We start from the raw sequence: 25,597 nt of genomic DNA on the forward strand, positions 1-25,597 counted from the left end.
TGGTTTTATTTTTTTCTTGCTTCTGCCAGGTCATCCATCGAGAGCGAGCCTGCACTTGTGCTTGGTCCTCTCCGGAGCCAGGAGGAACAAAAGCAAGAGCAGCACCTGCAGGAGACTCATCTACACCAACAGGAAAGGGAGCGTCGCGCCGCGGAGGAGGAAGGAGGCATCCGGGAAGATACCCCCCCAATCAAGGAGAAGGCTGATGAACTTACTGGCCCCTACCACTATGAGTTCTCCTATTGGGCCAGGTAGGTTGTTGGCGCATGGCGCACACGACAACACATTTTCTAAATGTAAGTCTGTCCAATATTTCAACTATATGGAAGAAGCAAGAAAAGTTAAGCTTGATTTTTATGTCTTGCTTTTTATTTTGGCTTGCTATTCAAACTACTGACTTCTCTCTTTGATTATAATTGTCCAGGGCTGGAGAGAAGATCACGGTGACTCCCTCCTCTAAGGAGCTGCTGTTTTATCCGCCTGAAGTAGAAGCTACCATCACTGGAGGTAAGTTTCCCACAAACAATGATAATTTCTTCCTGATAACATATACATGTTGCAAACTTTATATAAATAAACATGTTTTATTAGAAATTGTTAGTGTGAATTCAGTGTTAACTGACCATTGCGAGCAAAAGTGATTTGAAACTCTAAGCTTGTGCTTATGTACTTTTATTCTATTTTTATTTCTTGTTTTCACTCCATATATGACTCACCATGTCACTCTGTGCCCTTGTCAGAGTCCTGTCCAGGCCGTCTGGTGGACATAACTGGGCGGGCAGGTCTCTTCTTAGAGGGCAGGGTATCTCCAGAGCTTCAAGGTGTCGCGATCTCCATCACTGAAAGGGGAGCTACTGTCCCACTCATCACTGTGGCCACCAATGAGATGGGGGCATACAGGTTGTACTACAACGTATTCTTTGGACCAGAAATGAAACTGTTCACCTGCTAGGCCTTGACAGATTAGTCACTGTGCAAGTACAACTAGGCAAAGAAGTGTTCTTATGCTCAGGATCACAGAAAACCTCATGTTGTGACTTTGTGACTGGGTGACTGTTTCATAAAGCCTCTAGAATAATGGGGTACTTTTTGCTAAAGTGGTCTTTGCGTTTTTTTAATCCAATATTAAGTAATTTTTTTTTTCTTTTTGGTTATTTGCTTAAACACGCTTAAATTCTAGTACCTTTTCTTCTCAGTATTTTCTCTTGGTTGTTAAGGTTCAAAATATTTGTGTTTCTTTTCAGCAAACTGCAAGTATCTTCCCTACTGTTTGATATCAGCACTTGATGTGATAAATCATCATTATCTGTACATGGCACTTCGTAAAACATGGACACAATGTTGTAGTAAATAATGCAATCCCTCCTATCCCAAATTCCAGTGTTGGTCCCCTCCACAGTGACCGGCAGTATAACATCAGTGCCAGCAAGGACGGTTTTGTTCTCAGCCCTGTCGAGGGCAACCAGGGAGACTTCAAAGCTTTCGCCTTGGCAGGCGTCACTTTCAAGGTAATGCACACATGAACATTGATACTTGGACGCACACCAGGATGATAATTTAACTTTTTGGTCCAGCGATGACAGTGGTTGGTGCATCCTTAATTTTACTAGCCACTTCAATATTGCCAGTTATTAGATTTTTGAAATAGAATTGGACCTCCAAGTGATGGTTGGGCTCTTGCCACTGGGACTGGTAGAATATCCAAATTAACCAGGTGTAGTTAATCTGTGTTTGGCAGGTTATATTTTCCAGGCAAGGCACAAATGTTCTTATAAAACTCACTTTATGGTCTGAGGCTTTTAATGAGTTGATTGGAATTAGTCATATAGCAAACCTTTTCTACCTTGGTGGAAGAACAGTCAATTTTTCTTGTTAGCAATGGTGTCATCATTGTGCACTTATGCCTTTTGACCATGTGATGCTCTGAATGGTAAAACCAAATCCACTCTTGTCTTTTTCTTTCCTCCTCAACTTTTTGACGTTTTTGTACTTTCTCTCAACGTAACAAACATGTTTTTTTGTCTTTCACAACATAACCAGCATCCATCTTGTGTCTTCCTGAAAGGGATGTTCTTGATGCTCCTCTATATATCACTCTCCTTCCCCTGCACACATCCCCTTCCATATTACAAATGTTAATCCTAGAAATGAATTAAAGAAAGATCAGGGAAAATAACTTTTCTTCAGTGGACTGCACCCTTTTAAGTGAGTCGTAAGCATTGCTGCTTGGGCATTTCCAGTCAGTAGCAACATCTGCTATAACAGGGCTTAACTGGGTGAAGTGATATCTTTTTTTTTTTCTTTCTGTGTGTCCTCTGGCGCTTCACTTCAACAGGTTTGTACTTTGTCTTAGGTTTTGGCTAGCATACTTTTTAGGTTTTATTAGTTTGCAGAGCATGTTGAAAAATTCCATAGTGGTTCTTTCATTGCTTAATCTATGAGGATTTGGTCTATTAATGTATGCTAGTGTGTATGCAGAGAACAGAGCCTCAAGGGACTAGAGGACTTTAACCATGTCTGGTTCAGTTTGACTTGCCATGTTGTGAAAAGTTGCAACATGAAGGGCACATGTCAAAACTTGAATTCACCCTGATCTACTGTATGTTAATTTTTTTACTTTAATGTTTCAATCTCAAATACTCCAGTTGAGTTCTTTTTTTGGCGTACACTTCCCTGGAGTCATTTTGAAACCGCTAACTAGTTTGTCGTTGTGGACACAGCGTTTGCCTGGCCTGTCCTCTTTATTGGACCAACCACTGCTGGGTGATGTAAAACTCATCACTTCCTATTGGGATTTTTGGTGGGAATGTCACCACAGACACACATTTGCATTTCTCCATATTACTGTAAATGTTTCATGTAATGTAAATGCACATATTTCAAGAAGAGGGTGGAACACAGGGTGACGTATAAGAGTGGAGGAAAGTGCACACAGGTGGACTATATCTTATGTAGAAGGTACGATCTGAAAGGGATTGGAGACTGCAAGGTGGTGACGGGAGAATGTAGTTAGGCAGCATCGGATGGTGGTCTGGAGGATGACTTTGGAGACCAAGAAGAGGAAGCAAGTGAAGGCAGAGCCAAGGGTCAAATGGTGGAGGTTGAAGAAGGAAGACTGTTGTGTGGACTTCAGGGAGGAATTACAGGCACTGGGTGGTAGTGAAGAATTGCCAGATGGCTGGGTAGCCACTGCAGAAATAGTGAGGGAGACAGCTAGGAAGGTACTTGGTGTGTCATCTGGACAGAGGAAGGAAGACAAGGAGACTTGGTGATGGAATGAGGAAGTACAGCAAAGTATGCAGAGGAAGAGGTTGGCAAAGAAGAAGTGGGATAGTCAGATAGATGAAGAAAGCAGACAGGAGTACAAGGAGGTGCAAACGGAGAGGTGGTAGAGAAAGGTGGCAAAGGAAAAGGTGTATGGTGAGTTATATGAGAGGTTAGACACTAAGGAAGGAGAAAAGGACTTGTACCGATTGGCTAGACAGAGGGACCGAGCTGGGAAGGATGTGCAGCAGGTTAGGGCGATCAAGGATAGAGAGGGAAGTGTGCTGACAAGTGAGGAGAGTGTGTTGAGAAGGTGGAAGGAGTACTTTGAGGGGCTGATGAATGAAGAAAATGAGAGAGAAAGAGAGACAGAGAGAGAAGGTTGGATGATGTGGGGATAGTGAGGCAGGAAGTGCGGTGGATTAGCAAGGAAGAAGTGAGGGCAGCTATGAAGAGGATGAAGAGTAGAAAGGTCGTTGGCCTAGGTGACATAACCTTGGGGGGCATGGAGATGTTTAGGAGAGATGGCGGTGGAGTTTTTAACTAGATTGTTTAACACAATCATGGAAAGTGAGAGGATGCCTGAGGAGTGGAGAAGAAGCATACTGGTACCGATTTTCAAGAATAAGGGCGATGTGCAGAACTGTAGCAATTACAGAGGTATAAAGTTGATCAGCCACAGCATGAAGATATGGGACAGAGTAATAGAAGCTAGGCTAAGAGGAGAGGTGACGATTAGCGAGCAGCAGCATGTTTCATGCCACGAAATAGCACTACAGATGTGGTTTGCTTTGAGAATGTTGACTGAGAAGTATAGAGAAGGTCAGAAGAGGTTACCTTGAGTTAGAAATACCTTGTGTCTTAGTGGATTTAGAGAAAGCATATGACAGGGTGCAGAGAGAGGAGGTGTGGTATTTTATGAGGAAGTTGGGAGTTGCAGAGATGTATGTAGGAGTGGTGCAGGATATGTATGCGGGAAGTGTGACAGTGGTGAGGTGTGCAGTTGGAATGACAGATAGGTTCAAGGTGGAGGTGGGATTACATCAAGGATCGGCTCTGAGCCCTTTCTTGTTTGCAATGGTGATGGACAGGTTGACGGACGAGATCAGGCAGGAGTCTCCGTGGACTATGACATTTGCGGATGACATTATGATCTGTAGCAAGAGTAGGGTGTAGGTTGAGGAGAGCCTGGAGAGGTGGAGGTATGCACTGGAGAGAAGAAGAATGAAAGTCAGTAGAAGCAAGACGGAATACCTATGCGTGAATGAGAGGGAGGACAGTGGAATGGTGAGGATGCAAGTAGTAGAAGTAAAAAAGGCATATGAGTTTAAATACTTGTGGTCAACTGTCCAAAGTAACGGGAAGTGCAGAACAGAGGTGAAGAAGAGAGTGCAGGCAGGGTGGAGTGGGTGGAGAAGAGTGTCAGGAGTGATTTGTGACAGAAGGGTACCAGCAAGCATTAAAGGGAATGCTTACAAGATGGTTGTGAGACCAGCTATGATATGTGGTTTGGAGACAGTGACACTGACGAAAAGACAGGAGGCAGAGCTGGAGGTGGCAGAGTCGAAGATGCTAAGATTTTCATTGGGAGTGACGAGAAAGGACAGGATTAGGAACGAGTATATTAGAGGGACAGCTCAGGTTGGACGGTTTGGAGGCAAAGCAAGAGAGGCAAGATTGAGATGGTTTGGACATATGTGGAGGAGAGATGCTGGGTATATTGGGAGAAGGACGCTGAATATGGAGCTGCTAGGGAAGAGGAAAAGAGGAAGGCCAAAGAGGAGGTTTATGGATGTGGTGAGAGGACATGCAGGTGGCTGGTGTGACAGGATGATGCACAGGACAGAAAGAGATGGAAACGGATGATCTGCTGTGGCGACCCCTAACGGGAGCAGCCGAAAGTAGTATTAGTAGACTGCAGGGATTAAAGTTCTCTGTCAATTTGACGGATTTCCGTCATTTTGTCCGAGGAGGGCGAAAAAAAGAGAGAGTTCGAGCAAGAGAGAGAGACTGTGTGTGTGTGTGTGTGTGTGTGTGTGTGTGTGTGTGTGTGTGTGTGTGTGTGTGTGTGTGTGTGTGTGTGTGTGTGTGTGTGTGTGTGTGTGTGTGTGTGTGTGTGTGTGTGTGTGTGTGTGTGTGTGAACTAATGACACTGAGTTGCACGTGGAGTGCTTCACAGCTGTGGAATGATAACAGCATCGCTGAACTTTAACATAGGGAATAGTTGAGAGTAACTTAACGGATTGAACAACGGATTTGACATGATGGAATGACAACGGTAAGATTGCTTGTATTGCTATTGAATGTTCAATTAGTGAAAACGAGTCAACGGCAACGTAAAAACAATGGACAGATATATGGTTTGTTGGTTTAGCTGGCCAGCTGCGTATAGGCAGTGGCTGGCCACGCATTGCGTTTGGCAAGTTCACATTAGTTCATGTTTAACCTTTAACCTACCAAAAACCCAAACAATCATGCACTGCAGAGTAATTTGTTCCCTAGCGCTACCATCCTGATTAGCCATGGACTCACTTTTCATGAAGGATGGCTCTTATGTGTCCGGAAATAGACAACACAGTTAAAAATAAATGGAGACGGGCTTGGCTCCCCGAAACGGGGGGGGAACGACAAGCCCTTTAGTTTGTGGTGCAAAAAAAAAAAGGCAAGTTGTGTGTTATTGCACGGTATGCCACAAGAAACTACTGTATGGCAGTAATGGGGGAAAAGTTCTTGCTCACCATCAGACAGATGCGTGTCACAAGGCTGCATGCACTTCGCGTTCTCCAGAATACCTCCTCACTGCCGGGTGCAACAACCACTACAGCTGAGGTGCAACAATCCATGGCCGACCATGTGTGCAACCATGAAGTGCACATATGTTCGTTTATAGCGGAACATGACCTGTCACTGACTATCACTCAACCACTGGTCGATCTTACTCAAGCAGCTGCAGAGGACAAGCCTGCACTGTCAAGACTGACCATTTCCAATGCACACGCATCCTACCTGTCCACGCACGGTATTGCTGCACATAGGAAAACTGAACTGGCAAGTAAGTTGAAAACACATGTTTTCGTTAAATGCAGATGAGGCAACAAGTTGGAACATGGACAGGATTTGAAATGTTCTTGTTCACTTCTTTAATGAGAACATGGATAAGGTTCTAACTCAGCACCTGGCCTCGAGAAAAATCAACATAGCGGATGCCTCAACCCTCATTGAAGAATTGACCGACATTCTCCAGTCATACAGCCTGAACTGGACTCAGGTTGTTAGTATACTGTTGGACAATTGCAATGTAATGAGGGGGAAAAGGTCCGGAGTGGAGACGCAAGCCGGAAGACTAAACCCATCATTCCTGGACATAAGCGGAGACACAGTACACATGGTCTCAAATGCAGCCAAGGTCCTCTTAAATCCTTTTGAGTAATTTGTGGAAGATTTTTGCTCAGATGTCTATTATGATATCGAAAAATTCCCAAAACAAAAGGAATTTTTTTCAGCATTTCAGTTCTTCCTGCATTTACAAAAGAAGAGCCTGGTTCGTCCCATCAGCAGCAGGCTCCTGCAGATGTTGGAAGTGTGCGACAGAGTATGAGAGGTTATGGATTCGCTGATTGTGCATTTCTACAGCGTCCTGTCTCCTCATGAGCAACACAAACACAGGTACAATAGCATTAGCATATATGTTTGCCTAATTTGGATACATTCATGATAAAAAAATAAAGGTTATAATACAGAAATATTGTATGTGGGTCTATATTGATAAGTTTCATTCTGATTGGGCCTACTAGTACAGAGAAAATAGATGATATAATATGAGTGTAGGTGGGTGGGTGAGTTTTAAGGCCAGGCACCATAGTTGAATAGAGACAAAATAAATCTTGTTCGTCAATCAGAATGAAACTTATTAATGTAGACACATACAATATATTACTGTATTATAACGTTTTGGTTTTTTGTTTTACATGGAATTTTGCTAATTAGGCCAACTCATGAAATAAGTCAGAGCAAATATAGGAATTGACCTATCTCTGAGCCCGCTCTCTTTTCTTGTTCCTCTAATCACAACTGTTGCCAGACCAAGAAAAGAGGGCAAGCTTTCAGATGGGTCCATTTCAGGTGTGTTGTCTTCGCTTAATCTTATGTGTATAATGCTCTATATGATGTAGGTGGCTGTTGAACCAGGTTCTCAACAAGCATCAAGTGACACCTGATGAGAAGGCCAGGATCAGTCTTTTCTGACAGCAAATGGCAAAATCTGCAAGACTCAGAACAGTGGTCAACAAAAACCGGAAGATACGCATCAGTGTGCAGCTTTTCTCAAGAGTTCGACAAGCTCACAGCCTTCATAGATCTATACAGAGGTATGTTCAGTCAGTTTTCTTTTTTGAGTGGTTTAGTCAAAGTCCTGTGCCTAGTTGAAATGATTTAGTAGTTCATGTTCAAAAACCTACTAGTGTCTCTGAATGAATGAGAGATGGATACCAAATAATTTGTATATTTTAGTTATCACTCCTAAAGCCAATGCAAGATATTAAATCAATAAAAGGGTGCAATTACTGATTGACATAGATGTAGTAGATATTTTATATTATTCTAATGTAATGAATTGTTTGCTCAGTAGCTTTGTTATAACCATCTACACATCTAGAACTTTTCCGTTATCAAAACAGGAAAAGGGTAAAATACTTATTTTCATGCCACTGCATTCAGTGTTGTTGTGTTTATTTTGAAGACCCTATTTGCAACTGACTGTTAATGTTGTAATAAAGCATGGGCAAGGAAAGTAGTGGGCTCCTGTGATCAGGAATGTATGCTTAAACATATTCATCTACTGTTCTAATCAGGTTCTAATGTGATTTTCAGGTGTGCTTCCAACATTCCAGGTGTTCCTGAAGAAGCTGCAGAATGAGAAGCCCATGCTCCATGTGCTGCATGCTGAGATGATGCTACTTGTCAGGGAACTCCTCTCCAAATTCATGAAGCCTGAAGCCATCTCCGTGGGGGTGAATGACTTGCTGAAGCTTGATGTCCAGAAGAGAGAGCTGCAGTACCCTGACAAAAGGCTGTTTGTGGGGAGATACAGCGTCTTTGCCTTGAACAAGGCTAGAGTGGAGAAGAAGCCCTGGGCACAGAAGGTCTACAATTCTCTTAGGGAAGGCTACATCAAGGCGGCAGCATTCCTCCTGAAAAACCTTCCCCTCAAGAATTACATCATCACCTCTTTGTCTGTGCTGGCACCAGCACTGATTTTCCAGGAATCAGTCCAAAGGGCATTCAACACCTTAGCCAAAGCCTTACCAAATGTTGTGAAATCTGAGGAGCTGGGTGAACTGGATGACGAGGTGCAAGCCTACCGGATTGACTCAGATCTAGGAGCACAGGCCAGATGTTGTGAGGAGAATACTACACGAATCGATGTTGACTGGTGGAGTAAGATCTTTGCCTACAAGTCACCCAAAGGAGGGATGAGATTCCCTATCTTGGGGAAGTTGGTAAAGGCTCTTCTGTCAGTGTTCCCTGGCCCTCTTATTGAAGGATCGTTTAACCTCATGGATGACATCATTGAAAATGATAGGGCCAGGCTGAACATTGAAACTTATGAAGGCTTAGCCATCATCAGGCTTAGCCATCATCAAGTCCCACATGGAAATTAGCCCTGCATTGAGTTCATGCATGTCCATTTATGAGCAATACCAGAACCATCTGAAGAAGAAGGAGATCATTGACAACCAAAAGGAAAGGAAACCGAGGGAAGCTGTGAGGGTCCTCTCAGCAGTTAAGATAAGCAAAGTAAGGAAAGGTTCCCCCTATTCTGCTGTTGCTAGAGCCTCCTCTTCCTCCTCCTCCACTCCTGGAGCCAGAGCCACTGCTGCTACAGCCTCCTTCTCCACTCCTGGAGCCAGAGCCACTGCTGCTAGAGCCTCTTCCTCCACTCCTGGAGCCAGAGCCACTGCTGCTACAGCCTCCTCCTCCTCCACTCCTGGAGCAAGAGCCACTGCTGCTAGAGCCTCCTCCTCCTCCACTCCTGGAGCCAGAGCCATTGCTGCTAGAGCCTCCTCCTCCTCCACTCCTGGAGCCAGAGCCACTACTGCTACAGCCTCCTCCTCCTCCTCCTCCACGCCTGGAGTCAGAGCCCCTGCTGCTAGAGCCTCCTCCACCTCCACTCCAGGAGCCAGAGCCACTGCTGCTACAGCCTCCTTCTCCTCCACTCCTGGAGTCAGAGCAACTACTGCTACAGCCTTCTCCTCCTCTTCCACTCCTGGAGTCAGAGCAACTGCTGCTACAGCCTCCTCCACTCATGGAGTCAGAGTCCCTGCTGCTGTAACTAGTCACCACAAGAAAAACATCAAACTGGTAGCCAAGCTTCAGGCATTTGGTTTCACTGCCCAGAAAAAAATGAAAATTTGATTGCACTTAGTGTTATTTTATTTATTGTTTGTGCTGTTTGTTTGATGCACACATTATTGCACATGTTATTTTAATGCTGGTGCTGTTTGTTTGATGTTTCAATGAAATGTTTTTCTGCTCATAATTTCTGTCTTTAGGTATACCATTTTTCAATAGTTGTTCGTTTCAAGTTCTACCACTAGGAGGCAGTGTCTGCTAGCGCAACAATGGATGTGAATGGAGTTATAAAAAGTTCTCATTGTTTCATTCATTGTTTTATTTTGTTAATGTAGATGGTTGATTATTCGAAAGAGTAAAGACTGAGACAAGCTTTGCAAAAAAAAGAAGAAATCAGTTTAATTTCAAAATGACAAAAAATAAAACTGGCAACAAGCTGTTCAAAAGCATCTTCTTCCTTTAAAACACTATTGGTCTTGAGTATTTAAACTTGAAGGCTGCATTAAAGAACAGCAGCAATAGTTTATTTAAATTTGGCATTAGAGAACAACAGCAATGGTTATGTGTTGAGTGGTGCCGAAATCTCATAATTTTACACATGGTAATTTTCACGAAAAATATTTCAGTCAAAAGATTTTTTCTTTTTTTGCTTTAATCCCCGAGACTATAAATGCAAAGACTTTCATCAGTGGCCGATAGGCTGGATCGTCATTGTGTCACCTCATTCAGCGATAGATGGTAACTTAATGGACATTTGTCTTTATGCATGCTCAATAATCCAGGTAAGGAAATCACAGAAAGTTGAATCAGTTCAGCTGGACACAACGTTTATTGAGAGAAAGGTTTCATCACTCATCTAAGTGACCTCTTCAGTCTCAACTGCCTGCAGGTATCCCTTCCCTTGTAAATGGCACAGTGGCATAATGACCGAATATCTAATATTAAACCGATCGTTGTTTTCGGTCGTTATGCCACTGTATTGTTTATGAGAGTGGGGATACCTGCAGTCAGTTGAGACTTAAGAGGTCACTTAGATGAGTGATAAAGCATTTCTCTCAAAAAAACCGTTGTGTCCAGATGAACTGATTCAACTTTCTGTGATTAACGGACATTTATTTAAGTTAGAATCTTAGAGATTTTTGCTTTGTAGCGTTTCTGCATAGCTGGCCAGCGAGTAGGCTATGGCTTTTTCTTAACTAATGGGTTACCCTTAGGCAAGAAAAAGTCATTCTTCCACAAGTCCTGATTAGCATCTCTTATTAAGCCATGAATCTGTCATTATATGCAGCCAACTAACTCTCAAAGCAGATCCCATAACTGTGCACATCACCATCCAGTGTACTAAAAATGATGGATTCTTGAGCGGCCTTTGTCACCCAGTAAGATAATTCACCCAGCATTCCATCCTTGTGGTCTAGGTTTCTGCTCTATGTGGTCCATGGGCAGAATTTTAAATGGCCCAAAGAGACTCTTCAGAAATGTATCATTATAGATCCTAAATGATAATAAATGTTGAAGCTCTATCATCTCTCAAGCTAATGGCTTTGCTGAACGTGAAAATGCATGATGTGGAGCATGTGGTTCTCAGATGGTTTTGCAAAACAAAAAAAAGACCATTTAAGTATAGTTGAATCAGTTTTCCACTTTGCAAATAAGAGAGATACTTGAAGGATAGTTGAATCAGTTTTCCACTTTGCAAAAAAAGTGTTAATTTAAGGATCATTTTCAGCTTTGCAGTGTGTAGTGAACAAGTGTTGAAGATTGTTCACCTCCACCTAAAATTCAGGCAAAACTTGGACCTGCCTTTAACTCAAAGGATTGATGTCAAACTTGTTTTCGGATTGTGACATGTACTGTTTTCAAACTCTCTGTCCATTGCTTTCACCTGCATTTTTATCATGATCTTGTTGAACGAGCGTCATGAGAGCAATCTCTAACCATCTGTCTCCTCCCTCTATCAAATAGATCAAGTCAGAGGATGGCCAGCCTCTTTCAGGCGTCCTCTTGTCTCTGAGTGGTGGACAGTTCCGTTCCAACTTGTTAACTCAGGACACTGGCCTACTCACCTTTAACAACCTGGTAAGAAACCAGTCCACTTCCATGGCTATTAAAGTCATTTTGTAAGTGTAAAGCACCAGTCCTCCATTTTTTAAGCTTATTGAATGAATGCTTTGTGCTCCAGCAAAAGTGTATATTTATTCTCTGCATTCTGTCTGATATAATCGCTTTTTGTTGGAATCCTCTGCAACACTCAGAGTCCTGGTCAGTATTACTTCAAACCCATGATGAAGGAGTACCGTTTTGAGCCTGCCTCTCAGATGATCACAGTAGAGGAGGGCCAGAGTCTCAGCATTGTCATTACTGGCATCAAGACAGCATACAGGTATACAGAACAAAAAGATTCATAAACATTTTCAAATATCTGCTGTGTGTGATTCCACTCATTTCAGTCAAGGCATTAAGCTTTGTAGTACAGGTTTTTAGCATCTATATATTATTATTTCCTTGCCTTGCCATGTCATGATGTAGCATCTCACTGTCAACCAGTAGGGGTGGGAATCTTTCGGAATCTCACGATTCGATTTGATTTCGATTCTTGGGATCATGATTCGATTCAAAATCGATTTTTCGGTTCAAAAGGGTTCCTGATGCAAAATTGATTCTAGATTTGGTACATAGGGGTGCTAATTTTAGTATCTACTCCAGTCCGCTGTGCGCTAAGAGAGGCGGTATGGCAAATTATGGCAGGAAAGCAGACTAAAGTGTGTATGCGATTATGAAGTTTTTATATTGTAAAAAGTTATATCAATTGATTACAATAATGTAAACACACAAAGGCAAACCTAACCTTTCTCAGTAAAAAAGCGACGCAATGGTATGTTGTACTTTGGCTCAATTGTCTGGATCATAAATCTAAAACCTTCATCGTCGACTACGCTGTAGGGGTGCAGGTCTTTTGAAATGAAACAGGTGATGACTCTTAATTATTTTTTTATGCCAGGCTGGGAGTGTAGTGTGCATTGGTTGTTTGTTAATGTTGCAGGAGGTCGTTGTTCCACTTCTTTCAACTCTGAGTGATGGCGTACGACATGAGCCCTAACATTTGTAGTGTTCCTGAAATACTTAACTTTTTTTTTGCAAATCTTGCATATTGAATGAGTCATGTCAAGGTCCTTCTTCCCTGGGAGATTGTAAAATCTAAAATGTGCCAAAACGCTTGCCTTCAATGATGATGGGACTGGCTGAATTTGTTGCTGCTCCAATTTTTAGAAAGGCTACCAAGAGCTAATGTTAGCGGCAGCTGACTAGCCACTGTCATGTTTTCTGGAAGCCGGAACAGGTATGTGGCAAATCAACATTGCCAGCAGCGAGGAGGTTAAGACTGAAAAAAAAAACACGTTTTAAAAAAGTCAATTTTTTGACTTTGTGAATCTATTCAGAATCATAGAAGATAAGAATCACGGTTCTTATGTGAATCAATTTTTCCCCCCCACCCCTATCAACCAGTAACATCTGTTTTTGAAAAGAATTGATTTAAGCCCCAGCATGATCACAAGACAAGCTGTTTCATGGTCCTTTGTTCACATCCTCAGCTGCTACGGTGCGGTGCAGTCCCTAAGTGGGGATGCAGAGAGAGATGTGGCAGTGGAGGCGGTGGGCCAAGGAGAGTGCAGCCTATACAGCGAGGACACCATCACCGATGAGGAGGGCCGCTTCAGACTCAGGGGTCTTCTGGTGAGAACACCATGGGCTGTGACAATTGAGTGGAAGGGCTTTAAGCTGTACCGAACCGGGGGGCCATTTCTCACAAAGGAAGTACATCATAGTCAGTGTAGCTTTGCCTTAGCTAGGCTACACAAAACTTAACTTTGGTAGTCGCTGGGCAACCAGTCTCAACAGTGTGGTCATCCACTTGCTCTGTCAACCATGACTTTTCGAATTATGCTGTGATCAAGTTCAAGTAACAACGGGGTTATATCCAACCAGGGTATTTCTATTAAGAGTAGCTTATGTAGAATACCTTAGGGACCACCAAGATGGTGCCGCAGATGGCAGCCTCGGTTCTGCGCTCTAAGTACTTTTTCTTTTTTTGTTTATTTGTTTAGTTTCCAGCTCTCATTCTCTGATCACATTCAACAGCGAAGAACTGTTAAACCCCCGACTACCCTCTGGTCAAATTTTTTACTGTTTTTCATTGATCTAGAAAGTTTTACCGAGCTTTTAGTTAGAGGAGCAGCAGCTCTATATGGGCTTCGCTGGAGCTGATGACAGGGGAAGTGAACCGGAGCGCTCGTTAAACTGTAATAGCAGGGATTTCGACCTGCTCTCCCCTGAATCCACATAACGAATGTCAGCTCTCTGGCCAACAAGATGGACGAACTGCTGCTCCTCAATAGAACAAGCATGGACTTTTTCAGATCCACCATCCTGTGCCTCACTTAACACTAGAATGACTGGGATTTCACTCCTATCTAAAATGACCATGGGCAGTCAAAATGACCACTGGTTTTTAAACTCTATATTTTGTCAGGATAAATACCCAGTTGAGATATTAATGCATTGCATATGTTAGTATGTCTGTTAGGAAATGACTGATACCAAAATTAACATTTTAACAACTATAATGCTATTTTTAAACAATTTAAACTTCAGAGAAACATGATCGAACTTGAATAGCAACATTGAAAAAGTGAAAATATTACCTGAAAAACGAAAGGGAAAACACATATTGCTAATTTGACAACTGTAACAAGGCCTATAAAACGTGAAATGTAAAAAAAGAACTGAAAATGAATATTGAAACAATTCCAGACAACGATTGGAACTTAAAAACTTAAAAATAGTCTAGACTCACTAGCCCTTGGCTAACAGGTCGGACCCTTTAGTTGACTGTTTAGTGCAGTCCCCCATGGTGTGGGTAACCTGGGTTCATGTCCCGGCTGCCCCCCAAATTCGCTACATTGGTGTCAGAAGTGGATGGTGAGACTGTGAGGCCATCGGAAGCACGTGCGCCCAGAAGCGTGAGGGAGCTGATGTGCTGAAGGATGGGGACGCGCTTCCTGAAGGAGGGGGGTGGTGTAACGACCACGTATGACTAGACTTGCTAGCCCTTGGCTATCGGGTCGGACCCTTTAGTCAACTGGTTAACGTAGTCACCCATGGTGCGGGAGACCTGGGTTCGCGTCCCGGCTGCAGCAGTTCCCGGCTGTCCCCTGAATTCACTACACTCTATATTCTGTCAAGATAAATACCCAATTGAGATATTAATGCATTACATATGTTAGTATGTCTGTTAAGAAACTAACTGACACCAAGATTATCATTTTAAAAACTTTTAATACCATTTTTTCAAACAATTTAAAATGGTCGCTGTCCAACACCTGTAACGCGTCGGTGGTAGTCATGGTGTGTCTGTAACGGCGTCTGTAACCAGACATGTTGGCAATAATCAGCAATCAAATTTAGGCTATTTCTCTGCACTAGAGAATGCTAGTTTTTTTTTTCTAGGACAGAGGAATGAACTTTGCGAAGGAAATGATGCGACCAAAACGTCATAGATAGTGACATGATGCACACGATCATGCGCAGATTACGAGCAGTTGCTCATGGTCGTTTTTTTTTTTGTGCAATTTATCTAAAACTCATTTTAAATGCAAATATATGCAATTTTAGGGGAATTTGGGGTGCGGCAGGTCTGTATCTATTTTTCACAAAGTTATTAAACTTTGAAAATCCAAAATTGTCATAATGACCCTCTTGGTCATAATAGTGTTAAACCTGACTTGGTGGGCATACACATACACCGGACAGCATACTCCATCTGCCACACTTCCAATTCCTCTGAGCGGACCGTGAAATGCAGCTAACAGGGGAAAAAATGGGGCAGTAGAATCTGCTTCTATATAAACGAAGGTTGATGTACAGATGTTACAGTGTTGAAGAAATCATGCAGCCCTCACTTACAGACCATTTTCACTGACTATAAACCATTGTATTCAGCGCGGGAGTTTTCATCATTTATTGTGGTTGGTGTCTATATTCCAACCCCCCAGGCCTGTGTTAGTGAGGCGTTAAAACACCTGGCTGACCAAATAATACACATGGAGCATGAATATCCAGACTCCCTTCTCATTATCCCTGGGGATTTTAACAGAGCAAATCTTAGCCACAAACTGCCAAAATACAGACAGCACGTTAAGTGTCCCACCAGGGACAAAAACACACTGGATCATTGCTACACAATATTTTTTTCTTCTTTTATATATATATATATATTTGTTTTATTTTTTTCTGATTCTGTGTGTGATATTCATGTGTAGGATCTCAAGGCGCAGCCTAGGTGAGGAGTGTGTCCGTTTTGGGAACCTCAGAATTGCATCCCTGCTTTCGCAGATGATGTGGTTTTGTTGGCTTCCTCAGAACATGACCTCCAGCATGCACTGGAGTGGTTTGCAGCTGAGTGTGAAATGGCTGGGATGAGAGTCAGCATCTCCAAGTCTGAGGTCATGGTTCTCTACCGGAAAATGGTGGATTGCTCCCTCTGGGTTGGGGATGAGTTGTTGCCTCAAGTGAAGGAGTTCAAGTATCTCGGGGTCTTGTTCACGAGTGAGGGTAGGATGGAGTGGGAGATTGACAGGCGGATTAGTGCAGCATCAGTAGTAAATGCGGACGTTGAACCAGACCGTTGTGGTGAAGAGGGAGCTAACGGAAGGCAAATTTACCAGTCAGTCTTCATTCCAACTCTCACCTATGGTCATAAGCTTTGGGTAGTGACCGAAAGGGTGAGATCATGGACACAAGCAGCTGAAATGAGTTTCCTCCATAGGGTGTCTGGGCTCAGCCTTAGAGATAGGGTGAGGAGCTCGGACATCCGGAGGGAGCTCGGAGTAGAGCCGCTGCCCCTTCACGTCGAAAGGAGCCAGTTGAGTTGGTTCGGGCATCTGATTAGGATGCCTGCTGAGTGCCTTCTTTTGGAGGTTTACCTGGCATTGCCAACTGGGAGGAGACTCCGGGGTAGACCCAGAACTCGCTGGAGGGATTACATGTCCAATCTGGCCTGAAAACGCCTTGGGATCCCCCAGAAGGAGCTGGAGGGCGTTGCTGGGGAGAGGGACATCTGGAGTGCCCTACTTAGCTTGCTGCCATCGTGACCCTACCCTGGAGAAGCAGCTGAAGATGAATGAATGCTTTTTCTTTTTTTTTTGGCATTTTCTGCCTTTATTTGATCGTGATAGTAGAGAGAGAGACCGGAAAGGCAGGGGAGAGAGAGGGGATGACATGCAGCAAAGGGCCCAGGCTGGATTCGAACCCAGGCCGCTGCGGTAGGGGCTCAGCCTTATGTGGTACATGCTCTACCAGGTGAGCCACTGGGGCGCTCCCATTGCTACACAATATTAAAGGATGCCTATCGCGCTGCACCCCTTGCAGCCTTGGGACTCTGATCTCTGTCTGATTCATCTTCGCTCCACCTACATGCAGAAACTAAATTCTGCAAAGCCTGTGGTCAAAACTATGAGGAGATGGACCAACGAATCAAAACTGGAGCTTCAGGCCCGCTTTTACTGCACTTTGGAGTGTTTTTCAGGCTGCATCTACAGACCTGGATGAACTTACTGACACTGTGACATCTTACATCAGCTTTTGTGAGGACATGTGTGTATCCACCAACACTTTTTGCACCATCAATAACAATAAACCCTGGTTCACAGCAAAACTCAGGTAGCTTCATCAGGCCAAGGAGGAAGGAGGCCTACAGGAGCGGAGATAGGATTCTGTACAATCAAGCCAGAAACACACTGACAAAAGAGATCAGAGTATCCAATAGGGGCTACACTGAAAAGCTGAAAAATGGGGTTTCATCTAACGATCCTGTGTCTATGTGGAGAGGCCTGCAGGACATCATCAACTACAGGAAATCCTCCCCCCACACTGTAGAGAACCTTCAACTAGCTGATGTCTTGAATGTTTGTTACTGCAGGTTTGATCAGCCCACTTTCACACCCCTCACCCTCTCCAACTCAGACATCATACAACCAACTGTACCCACTGCCATCACCCCTCCTCTACCCCCTAACTCCCAACCGGCACGTGAAGAGGATGTGTGTCAGCTCTTCCAGAGGCAGAAGATCAGGAAGGCACCAGGCCCAGATAGCGTGTCACCCTCCTGTCTGAAAGTCTGCGCAGACCAACTGGCCCCCATCTTCACATGGGTCTTCAACAGATCACTGTAACTGTGTGAATTCCCTTCCTACTTCAAATGCTCCACTATCATTCCTGTCTCCAAGAAACCCTCCATCATTTGACTGAACTATCACAGGCCCATTGCCCTGACATCTGTGGTCATGAAGTCCTTCAAGAAACTGGTGTTGACCCACCTGAATGACATCACAGTCCCCCTGCTGGACCCCCAACAGTTTGCCTACCAGTCAAACAGGTCACTGGATGATGAAGTCAACATGGGACTGCACTACATCCTGCAACATGTCAACTCCCCAGGGACATACACAAGGATCCTGTTTGTGGACTTCAGCTCGGCATTCAACACCATCATCCCAGAAGTCCTACTCAACAAACTCATCCAGCTGACAGTGCCCACCCCCACCTGTCAGTGGATAATAAACTTCCTGACAGACAGGAAACAGCCAGTGAGGCTGGGGAAAATCACATCCAGCACCTGGAGTACTGGCACCCCACAGGGATGTGTGCTCTCCCCTCTGCTCTTCTCCCTCTACACAAACCAAGCCGGAGGTAACACAGGGATTCGAACCAGAGATCCCCGTGTGGGTAGGCAATGGAATAGACCACTACGCTACCCAGACGCCCTGAAAATGTAGACATTCTAAGTTGAAGTAATGTTGTCTGTTAGAGAGGTGAAAAGACGGCGGTTAGAGGAAAATTGTAGATAGTTCAAATGCATATATATGTAAATAGGTATGTCAGTGCCCATAATTAAGACACAGTAATAACAAGCATAGCTGCAATGAGTTACACCATTAATGTGACGGGTGCAAAGGAAAGGCTGTTGCCTCAGTACAAAATCGATATCTCTTAACAGTCCCAGAAAAGCAAGATGGTTCAAACATTCTTAATATTCATTTGTTTTTGTTTTTTTAATTATGTTTTTCTATAGAACAGGTACAGATACGTACAATCCCAGTATGACATCACATTTTCACAAGTTTATTAAATCTAAGCTAAAAACGAAATAACTGTCGATGAACAGAATAAAACCAATGCTTTAATATGATCTAAAGGGGTAAAAAGTAAATTTAGATTATAATTAAAAACAAGAACATAGATAGAAAGCCATAAGCCATTGAGCAAATGGGTTAGAGGCTAGGAAAATATTCATACAAAACATTGTTCTCAGCATTTTGAAAGCCTTAATATTTCTCAGTTGTAGACTTATTCCTTGAGCAGGGGGAGATTTACGTTAATGTCGGAATCGGAATTCTATTAGCCCAATTAAGTTTGCACAGCAAATTACAAGAAGCTTGACCTGGTGGATGTTCCCGTTAAACACACAGAGATAACACGCCAGCAGAACATCTAAGAATAGAAGTCAAGACAGTAATGTAATCTAGGGAATATTCTCCATCGGCATGAAAAAACGGTTAATTTTACAAACAGGAAAAATGCAGATTGTATGAAACTATTCTTACAAATAGAGCATTGCACTCTTACAGGCGCCCCCTGGTACCCACTCTCCCTTCTCACATTGGAGATGCATTTGTTTTCTTAATTGTAACTTTGTCTATTACTCATTTCTTTTTTCTTTTTTTTTCTTTTTTTTTTTTTTTGGTAATAAATCAGTTGTTCCATCTGCCAAACTTTTGTGGTGATATCTCCTTATGTTTTATGGTCTTTGTCGACACCAAATTCAGTTTCACGAGGCTGTAACATGCACAGAAAACAAAACAAAAAACACAGGAATCACCTAATTTGACTTAATTGTTTCCTTACAGCCAGGCTGCAAGTATGTGATCCAGTTGCGAGCTGAAGGAAATGACCACATAGAACGAGCCTTGCCCCAATACTGGGCCGTAGAGGTGAGCAATAAAAGCAATAATATATGTTGAATGCATTGGCGTTGATAATCCATACGTGAGTTGAAATTTTAGAGTTGGCTTTGAGAGTCCACAATTGTCTGTTGTTTGGCAAAAGTGAGCCCCTAATCCCTTTCACCAGGCTAAAAGTAAGTTGATGCACTTAATTTCATGTAATCAACACACCATATGAGTTGTGCATCGATTAACAGAAGTCAAGTCTGTGACTGATTTAGAAGCGCTAGGCTCTATTCTTTACGCTAAGGATTGCTTTTGGTTTTCTGTCTGTGACATTAAAAACATCATTTAGGTCGGCAGCAGTGACATCGAGGGAGTCAATATAATTGCCTTCAGGCAGATCAATCAGTTTGACCTCAGCGGGAACGTCATCACCTCGCCTGAACACCTGCCAACATTATCGGTGGGCCTAGTTGTGTTGTCTGCCTTCCAAAGTCACTGGCCCATTTTTATATTGCACTTATATTTGATTTTATTTATCTTGCTATGTTTTTAATATTTCGCTCTCCTCTTTTTTTTCCCCCCATCTTGTCCCCAGGTGAAACTCTATAAGAGTGATAATCTGGACAATCCTATCAACAGTGTGTCCCTGGGACAATCTCTGTTCTTCCACTTCCCACCTCTGGACAGAGATGGAGAGGTACAAACCTACAAAACTCTGAGTCTAGGTTTACTAAACTACCCCCCCCACCCCAAAAAAATAACAGAAAAATTAAGAAAAACAAGATTTCGAATTTTTCCAGCCATCCTCAAACATTATCATAAGTGTGATAAAGAGACCACAGTATATCGGCGGCAGAAACATGTACCGTGTAATTGGAGGCTGTCTTTCTAGCTTAACACCATTCTTTTAATACCTAGTGAATAGCACACATTCAACCAGGGGGAGGTGGGGAAAAGATTAGGGAAATTAACTGGTGTAGCGTTAAGACAGAATAAAAACTTGCATACATGTGTACTTACACACAGCTCACATGAGGACCACTGATGGAGACTGTTGAAATCAATTGTTTCTCCTCTTCACTTCTGTTTCATTTGTTTCTCTGTCTTTCTTCTGGCCTTTTCCCTACTCTTTTCTCCCCTTCTGTCTCTCCAGGGTTATGTACTGATGCTGTACTCCACGTTGCCCCGCACCCAGTATGACTTCACTCTGCCCCAGGTCTCCTTTACCTCTACTGGCTACCACAAGCACATCACTCTCACCTTTAACCCCAATGTAAGACACAGGTGCCTTAATACCAGGCTGTGGAACATTTTACTTTTATGAAAGGAACACTGGCATTTTCTAATGCCTATTATTTTAAGCCCTGTTTTCCTCTCTTTAGTAACTGAGTGATGGGTAGCAGAATATTTTCAATTGACTCAATATCAAGCAAGCTAGTGTCAGCAACAGTACATGCCAAATACTGTACTCAAAAAGCACCTTTTGGCACTAAAAGAATATTATAAGAGGAATCTAAAGAGCTTTAGCCACAATTTATGTCAAGGAGCGGAAGTCTAGCTCAGAAATCCCGTGAGGAGTGAAATGTTGCAGGAAGAAAACAGTGGAAATGTGAGAGAGTTGGAGTGAAGGGCAAAAAAAAGTCTATCACTGCACTGACTGACTGTACTGGGATTGTCTTTTCCTAATGGAGGATGTTTTCAGACACCTGTCAAAAGATTCTGAGCCTGTTTATGCCAAAAAAGAGCTCTCTCAGTGGGCGTTATTTAGTGAGCAAATTTGCCCTGAAGGATTAGATTGCAGCTTGGTGCGCAACAGTCAGCTGACGCAAGTTTGCTCAATACCAAATCAGTTTAAAAGATTTCACTACTTATTGCTAGATTGATTCCAAACATTACAAAAATAGGGCTTATGTTGGGGAAAAAAAGCCAGAGTTTTTTTAAGTGTTTTTTTATGTTATACATATGGGGGAATCTATGTAATTCTGTTATTTTTAAGTTTTTGGTGTGGGGGCAGTCCATTACTTGGGATAAAGTAGCTGATAACTCATGTTAAGCCACACTATTACGACAAATTTGCTAACTGTGTGTGTGTGTGTGTGTGTGTGTGTGTGTGTGTGCGCATGTGCGTGGATCTCTATTTTGCTCCTCAGCGTAAAGTGCCTGACCAGGATGTTGCCCAGGGATCCTACATAGCCTTGCCTCTCACATTACTACTGCTGTTGGCAGCGTACAATCATGAGAAGGTTCTGTATTTGCACCAGCACACACAAAACGCTCTTATGATCAGATAGTTTTGTTTTTTTTATGTTGTTGGTCAGTATCCACTGCCTTGGAAAAATCTTAAACATTGGTTATGGAAAATTATTCAAACCAACTGGGAGTTTATAAACCCTACTTGTATAGTGTTCAATATGTTGCCAGTTTATATTTAAGTCAAATATGATTTGAGACAAAGAGGCATTTTCAATATCTCATATACCTATTCTGCCGTATAATTCATTCTCAGCACCTCAATTTCAACTGTAAAGTGAGACTGAGACTAACGCATCTTCTCTGTCCGCCAGGTGATTCCTCTGCTGCTGCAGCTGGTTAACCGTATCCAGGGTGTGCGGAGCATGGCTCAGGTCAGTGGTGACAGCACTGCTCTGGATGAAGCTAAACGCCAGGCCAAGAGACAGAAGGCCAGGCGGACATGAGGACACACACTTCAGGACATAGGGGTGGTGGGGTCTCAAACCATACCCTAGTGCACTAGGTGGTTCACTACCATACTTGACTAGCTCCTCAGAGCACTTGGGTAAAATGTTGTGTGTATTTGTTTGCATCTGTAGATGCAGGTAACAGCTGTTGCTAGTACTTACTATGGTATGATTTGAAAGTGAGCCCAAAGTGAAGGCTGAAGTGAACTACTCAATGTTCGGTACCGTTTCCACGTCCGCCCATCAGCTGGATGGGTTCAGCACTACCATGGCTGAACCTTCAACAAGTTTGTCCTTCTGTTTTTGTAATGTTTTTTTTTCTTTTTCTTTTTTCTAAAACACTGATAAAATTGTCATTTTTTGTCATAGAATGTGAGCCATTTTCTACATTTTTAGTTTGTCTAAAACAATTAGGATGCGTCGGTTTCATTTTGAAATTGCTCAAATGCTTTACAGTCGTTTAAGGACTTTGATGGTTTTCTGACAAAAGGTCCCTCTAATCACTAACAGAATGAAAGAAATCGAGTGACAGCTCTACTAATAAAAAGAAGAAAAAAAATCTGTTTGTTTGGAACTGAGTTTGAAAGTGAATTGACCCCTGCTTTACAGTACCACCATAAATGACACATGATTGTTTATGATGACTGAAACACAGGTTGACAAGCCAACTTAAAGCTTCATACTACTGTCAGCTATGGTACTAGGGGACTCATGTAAAACACTGTTTTCTCTAGTGGTATTTTATGTTTGTAGTGTGATGCAAGATGGCGTTGAGTCCGTTTTATCCCTTTGCTTAAGAAGGTGATTTGAAAGTTTGTTTGTTTTTTTGGGAGGGGGGGGCAGATGACATTTGAATATGGGTTTCATATACAGAGGTTTTGGTGAAGAAATGCAGAAATATGGTTGGGAGCATGGGGAAAACTGGTAGTTGATTAATTTATACACTTTCGTCCTGTCAGATGTGAATGTTGAATGAGTTTGTATGCTAGCAAATTACTTTTACTCTTCTTTTTGAATTGTCAGATTTAGTATATTACAAACTAATTTAAGGGCAAGATGAGTCATTTCCATGGGAGATTATGTATGCCCTGGGCAGTGGGTATGATTATAGAAAGTGTTTTCTAAATGGTTTGGCATAACCTTGGGTTAAAGTTTGAAAATTGAGGCAGAAAGTTAAATCCATGAGACCACTGTGTTACTGGGCAGTTTAATGCTCTGTCTGCATATATTTCTCTTGGTTCGATTCATCTGTTCTTAGACGTGGCTGACTTTCATCAAGAGATGAAAGGGTCACTGCCTATTTATTGAGTTGTAAAATATGCCAATTAGTGTACGGTTGGAAAGACTTGATTAGTTGGGATGAGGGTGGGAGCTGAAGCATCCAGGGGGTGGGATATAATTGTCACTGGTCAGAATTCGTTAACTTTTTTAATGACGAATAAAAATCTGACTGGAAGGAAAATGCGTCTGTGTCGTGACTTCACCTGTAGGGGGCAGTGTAATGCTAGACGTAGACGAGCCTTGGATCGTTGCAGTCAACGATTCTTGAGAAGTTTCCTATTCAGTTGGCAAATATTTCTAGTTACACCGTCCTGAAAGTTAATAAGTGCCTATATTATGCAATTAACTTTGGTTTGTACTTTAGTTTGTTCATTTTAGGGACCTGCCAGTATTTCCTCCTCCTGTGCAGTTTCCCATTTAAGGGACGAGGCGAACCTATTCTGACCAGGGCCTTTTGTGACCGTTTCATCTTTCACCCAACGGCTCATAACTCGTTGGGATCCTTAAATAAAATCACCTCTCTTGCCATGTAGGAAACGATGACTTATCCGCGATATGGAGTTTTTCGGGAGGGGAGAGAGTACAGCAAATAACTGTGCCTCCCCTCAAACCTGGATCTCTTCCCTCTGATTAGGAAAACTCTTTGATCCTCTCACGATCACAATTAGGTCTTATCAGCGCTGCCAGTTTGGGATTTGAAAAAAAAAAAGTCAACGGTCTTCCGCCATCCTTGCCTCTTTACCCGCCCCTGTTGATTTATCCTCCCATACAGACAAATCTGAGGCCATGCTATCTTAGGTAGTGGGGATTGGGTGTACTACCTCCTCCAAGGTTAACGCCTCGTCTTGCCCTCCAGTGAAAATTAAGTCTGGTGCGAGATCTTTTGAGTGTATACAGTGTGTTGGCGGAGCTTCTTTTATTGTACGGGGCTAATGGACTGCCACTTTGGCTCAAATTACAGCCAATTAGGCAGTGTGAGCCACGTAGTGTGGCAACCTGGGCAGTGGGCGTAAATGTACGTTTCAACAATTAGATTGGCTCACCTTTTCTTTTTTCTTCTTTTTTTATATGTATTCCAAACCCCATTGCAGCCAAATTGTATGTCAATGAGTCATGTATTTTCTTTGGGTTTTGAACCTAATTACGGTTGTTAAAGAAACCATGTAGGGAGTGCAAACTATTTTTTCTGCCGCAACCACTTCTCTCACCATGATTATGATGGTGCCCGAAGCTGACATGCTATGTAATAAAAAGTAAGATATACCTTACTGTTATCACAGTTTCATAAACTGCTACTTTGGTGTCTCACACATTCCATCTATATAAAATGACTCTCTCAGCTCTCTGATGCATCCATTTCGGTGTCACCCCAAATCACCCCCCACCCCCAACTCCACCCGTGCAACCCATACCTAATTGCAGGCTGCCCCTGGCTGAGTCACCCCCACTAGTCCTGGGGCGCTGGCAGAGGACACCAGCCATCATAGTGTGTGTAGGTTAAGGGAGAGGGGCATGACACAACGTCTGTGCCACATTAATACCCGACGGTTGATGAGAAGGCCAGAGAGAGGGAGAGATTAAATATTCATAGGGGAAGATGACATGATGGGCTGTGGTGGGGCTGATGTGTAATGGTATCTACTGGCTGCTCATTGCGGTAGCTGGAATCCTTGTGTGTGTGTGTGTGTGTGTGTGTGTGTGTGTGTGTATGAGCATGGAGTAGAGACTCAGACAGTTTAAGCACTGCTCTCAATCCACAAGAGAGGTGTGTTGTGCGCCCCTTTATGAAACCTTATTCCTAGCAATGACAGATGTGGTTATATGACTGCAACTGGCATTTAGCTGAGGTGGCTGCTTCCCTTACACGTAGTCAGACAGATGGAGTGGGAAGAGATTCCTGTCATAGAGAAAAGTTAGGAGACAGCTTTTCTGATGCTTTTGATTCCATTCATAAGTTAGAACATGTTTAATACAGATCAAACTACGATAAGGCCT

General features: G+C 42.9%; 1 protein-coding gene across 1 annotated transcript in view; it reads left to right on the top strand.

Moving 5' to 3' along the window:
• nomo (nodal modulator) overlaps positions 1 to 24,928 on the top strand; it is a 64,419-nt gene extending 39,491 nt beyond the window's left edge. Inside the window, 13 exon segments of the mRNA XM_056279951.1 lie at positions 30 to 251; positions 425 to 507; positions 741 to 900; positions 1,382 to 1,508; positions 11,581 to 11,694; positions 11,871 to 11,998; positions 13,209 to 13,350; positions 19,581 to 19,664; positions 19,972 to 20,082; positions 20,218 to 20,319; positions 20,776 to 20,895; positions 21,773 to 21,865; positions 22,187 to 24,928. Coding sequence (XP_056135926.1) covers positions 30 to 251; positions 425 to 507; positions 741 to 900; positions 1,382 to 1,508; positions 11,581 to 11,694; positions 11,871 to 11,998; positions 13,209 to 13,350; positions 19,581 to 19,664; positions 19,972 to 20,082; positions 20,218 to 20,319; positions 20,776 to 20,895; positions 21,773 to 21,865; positions 22,187 to 22,318 — 1,618 coding nt within the window. The 3' untranslated portion in view covers positions 22,319 to 24,928.
• Positions 24,929 to 25,597: the final 669 nt, after the last annotated feature.

This window comes from Lampris incognitus, chromosome 5 (genome assembly GCF_029633865.1).
Source record: "Lampris incognitus isolate fLamInc1 chromosome 5, fLamInc1.hap2, whole genome shotgun sequence".
In the NCBI taxonomy this organism is placed as follows: Eukaryota; Metazoa; Chordata; class Actinopteri; order Lampriformes; family Lampridae; genus Lampris; species Lampris incognitus.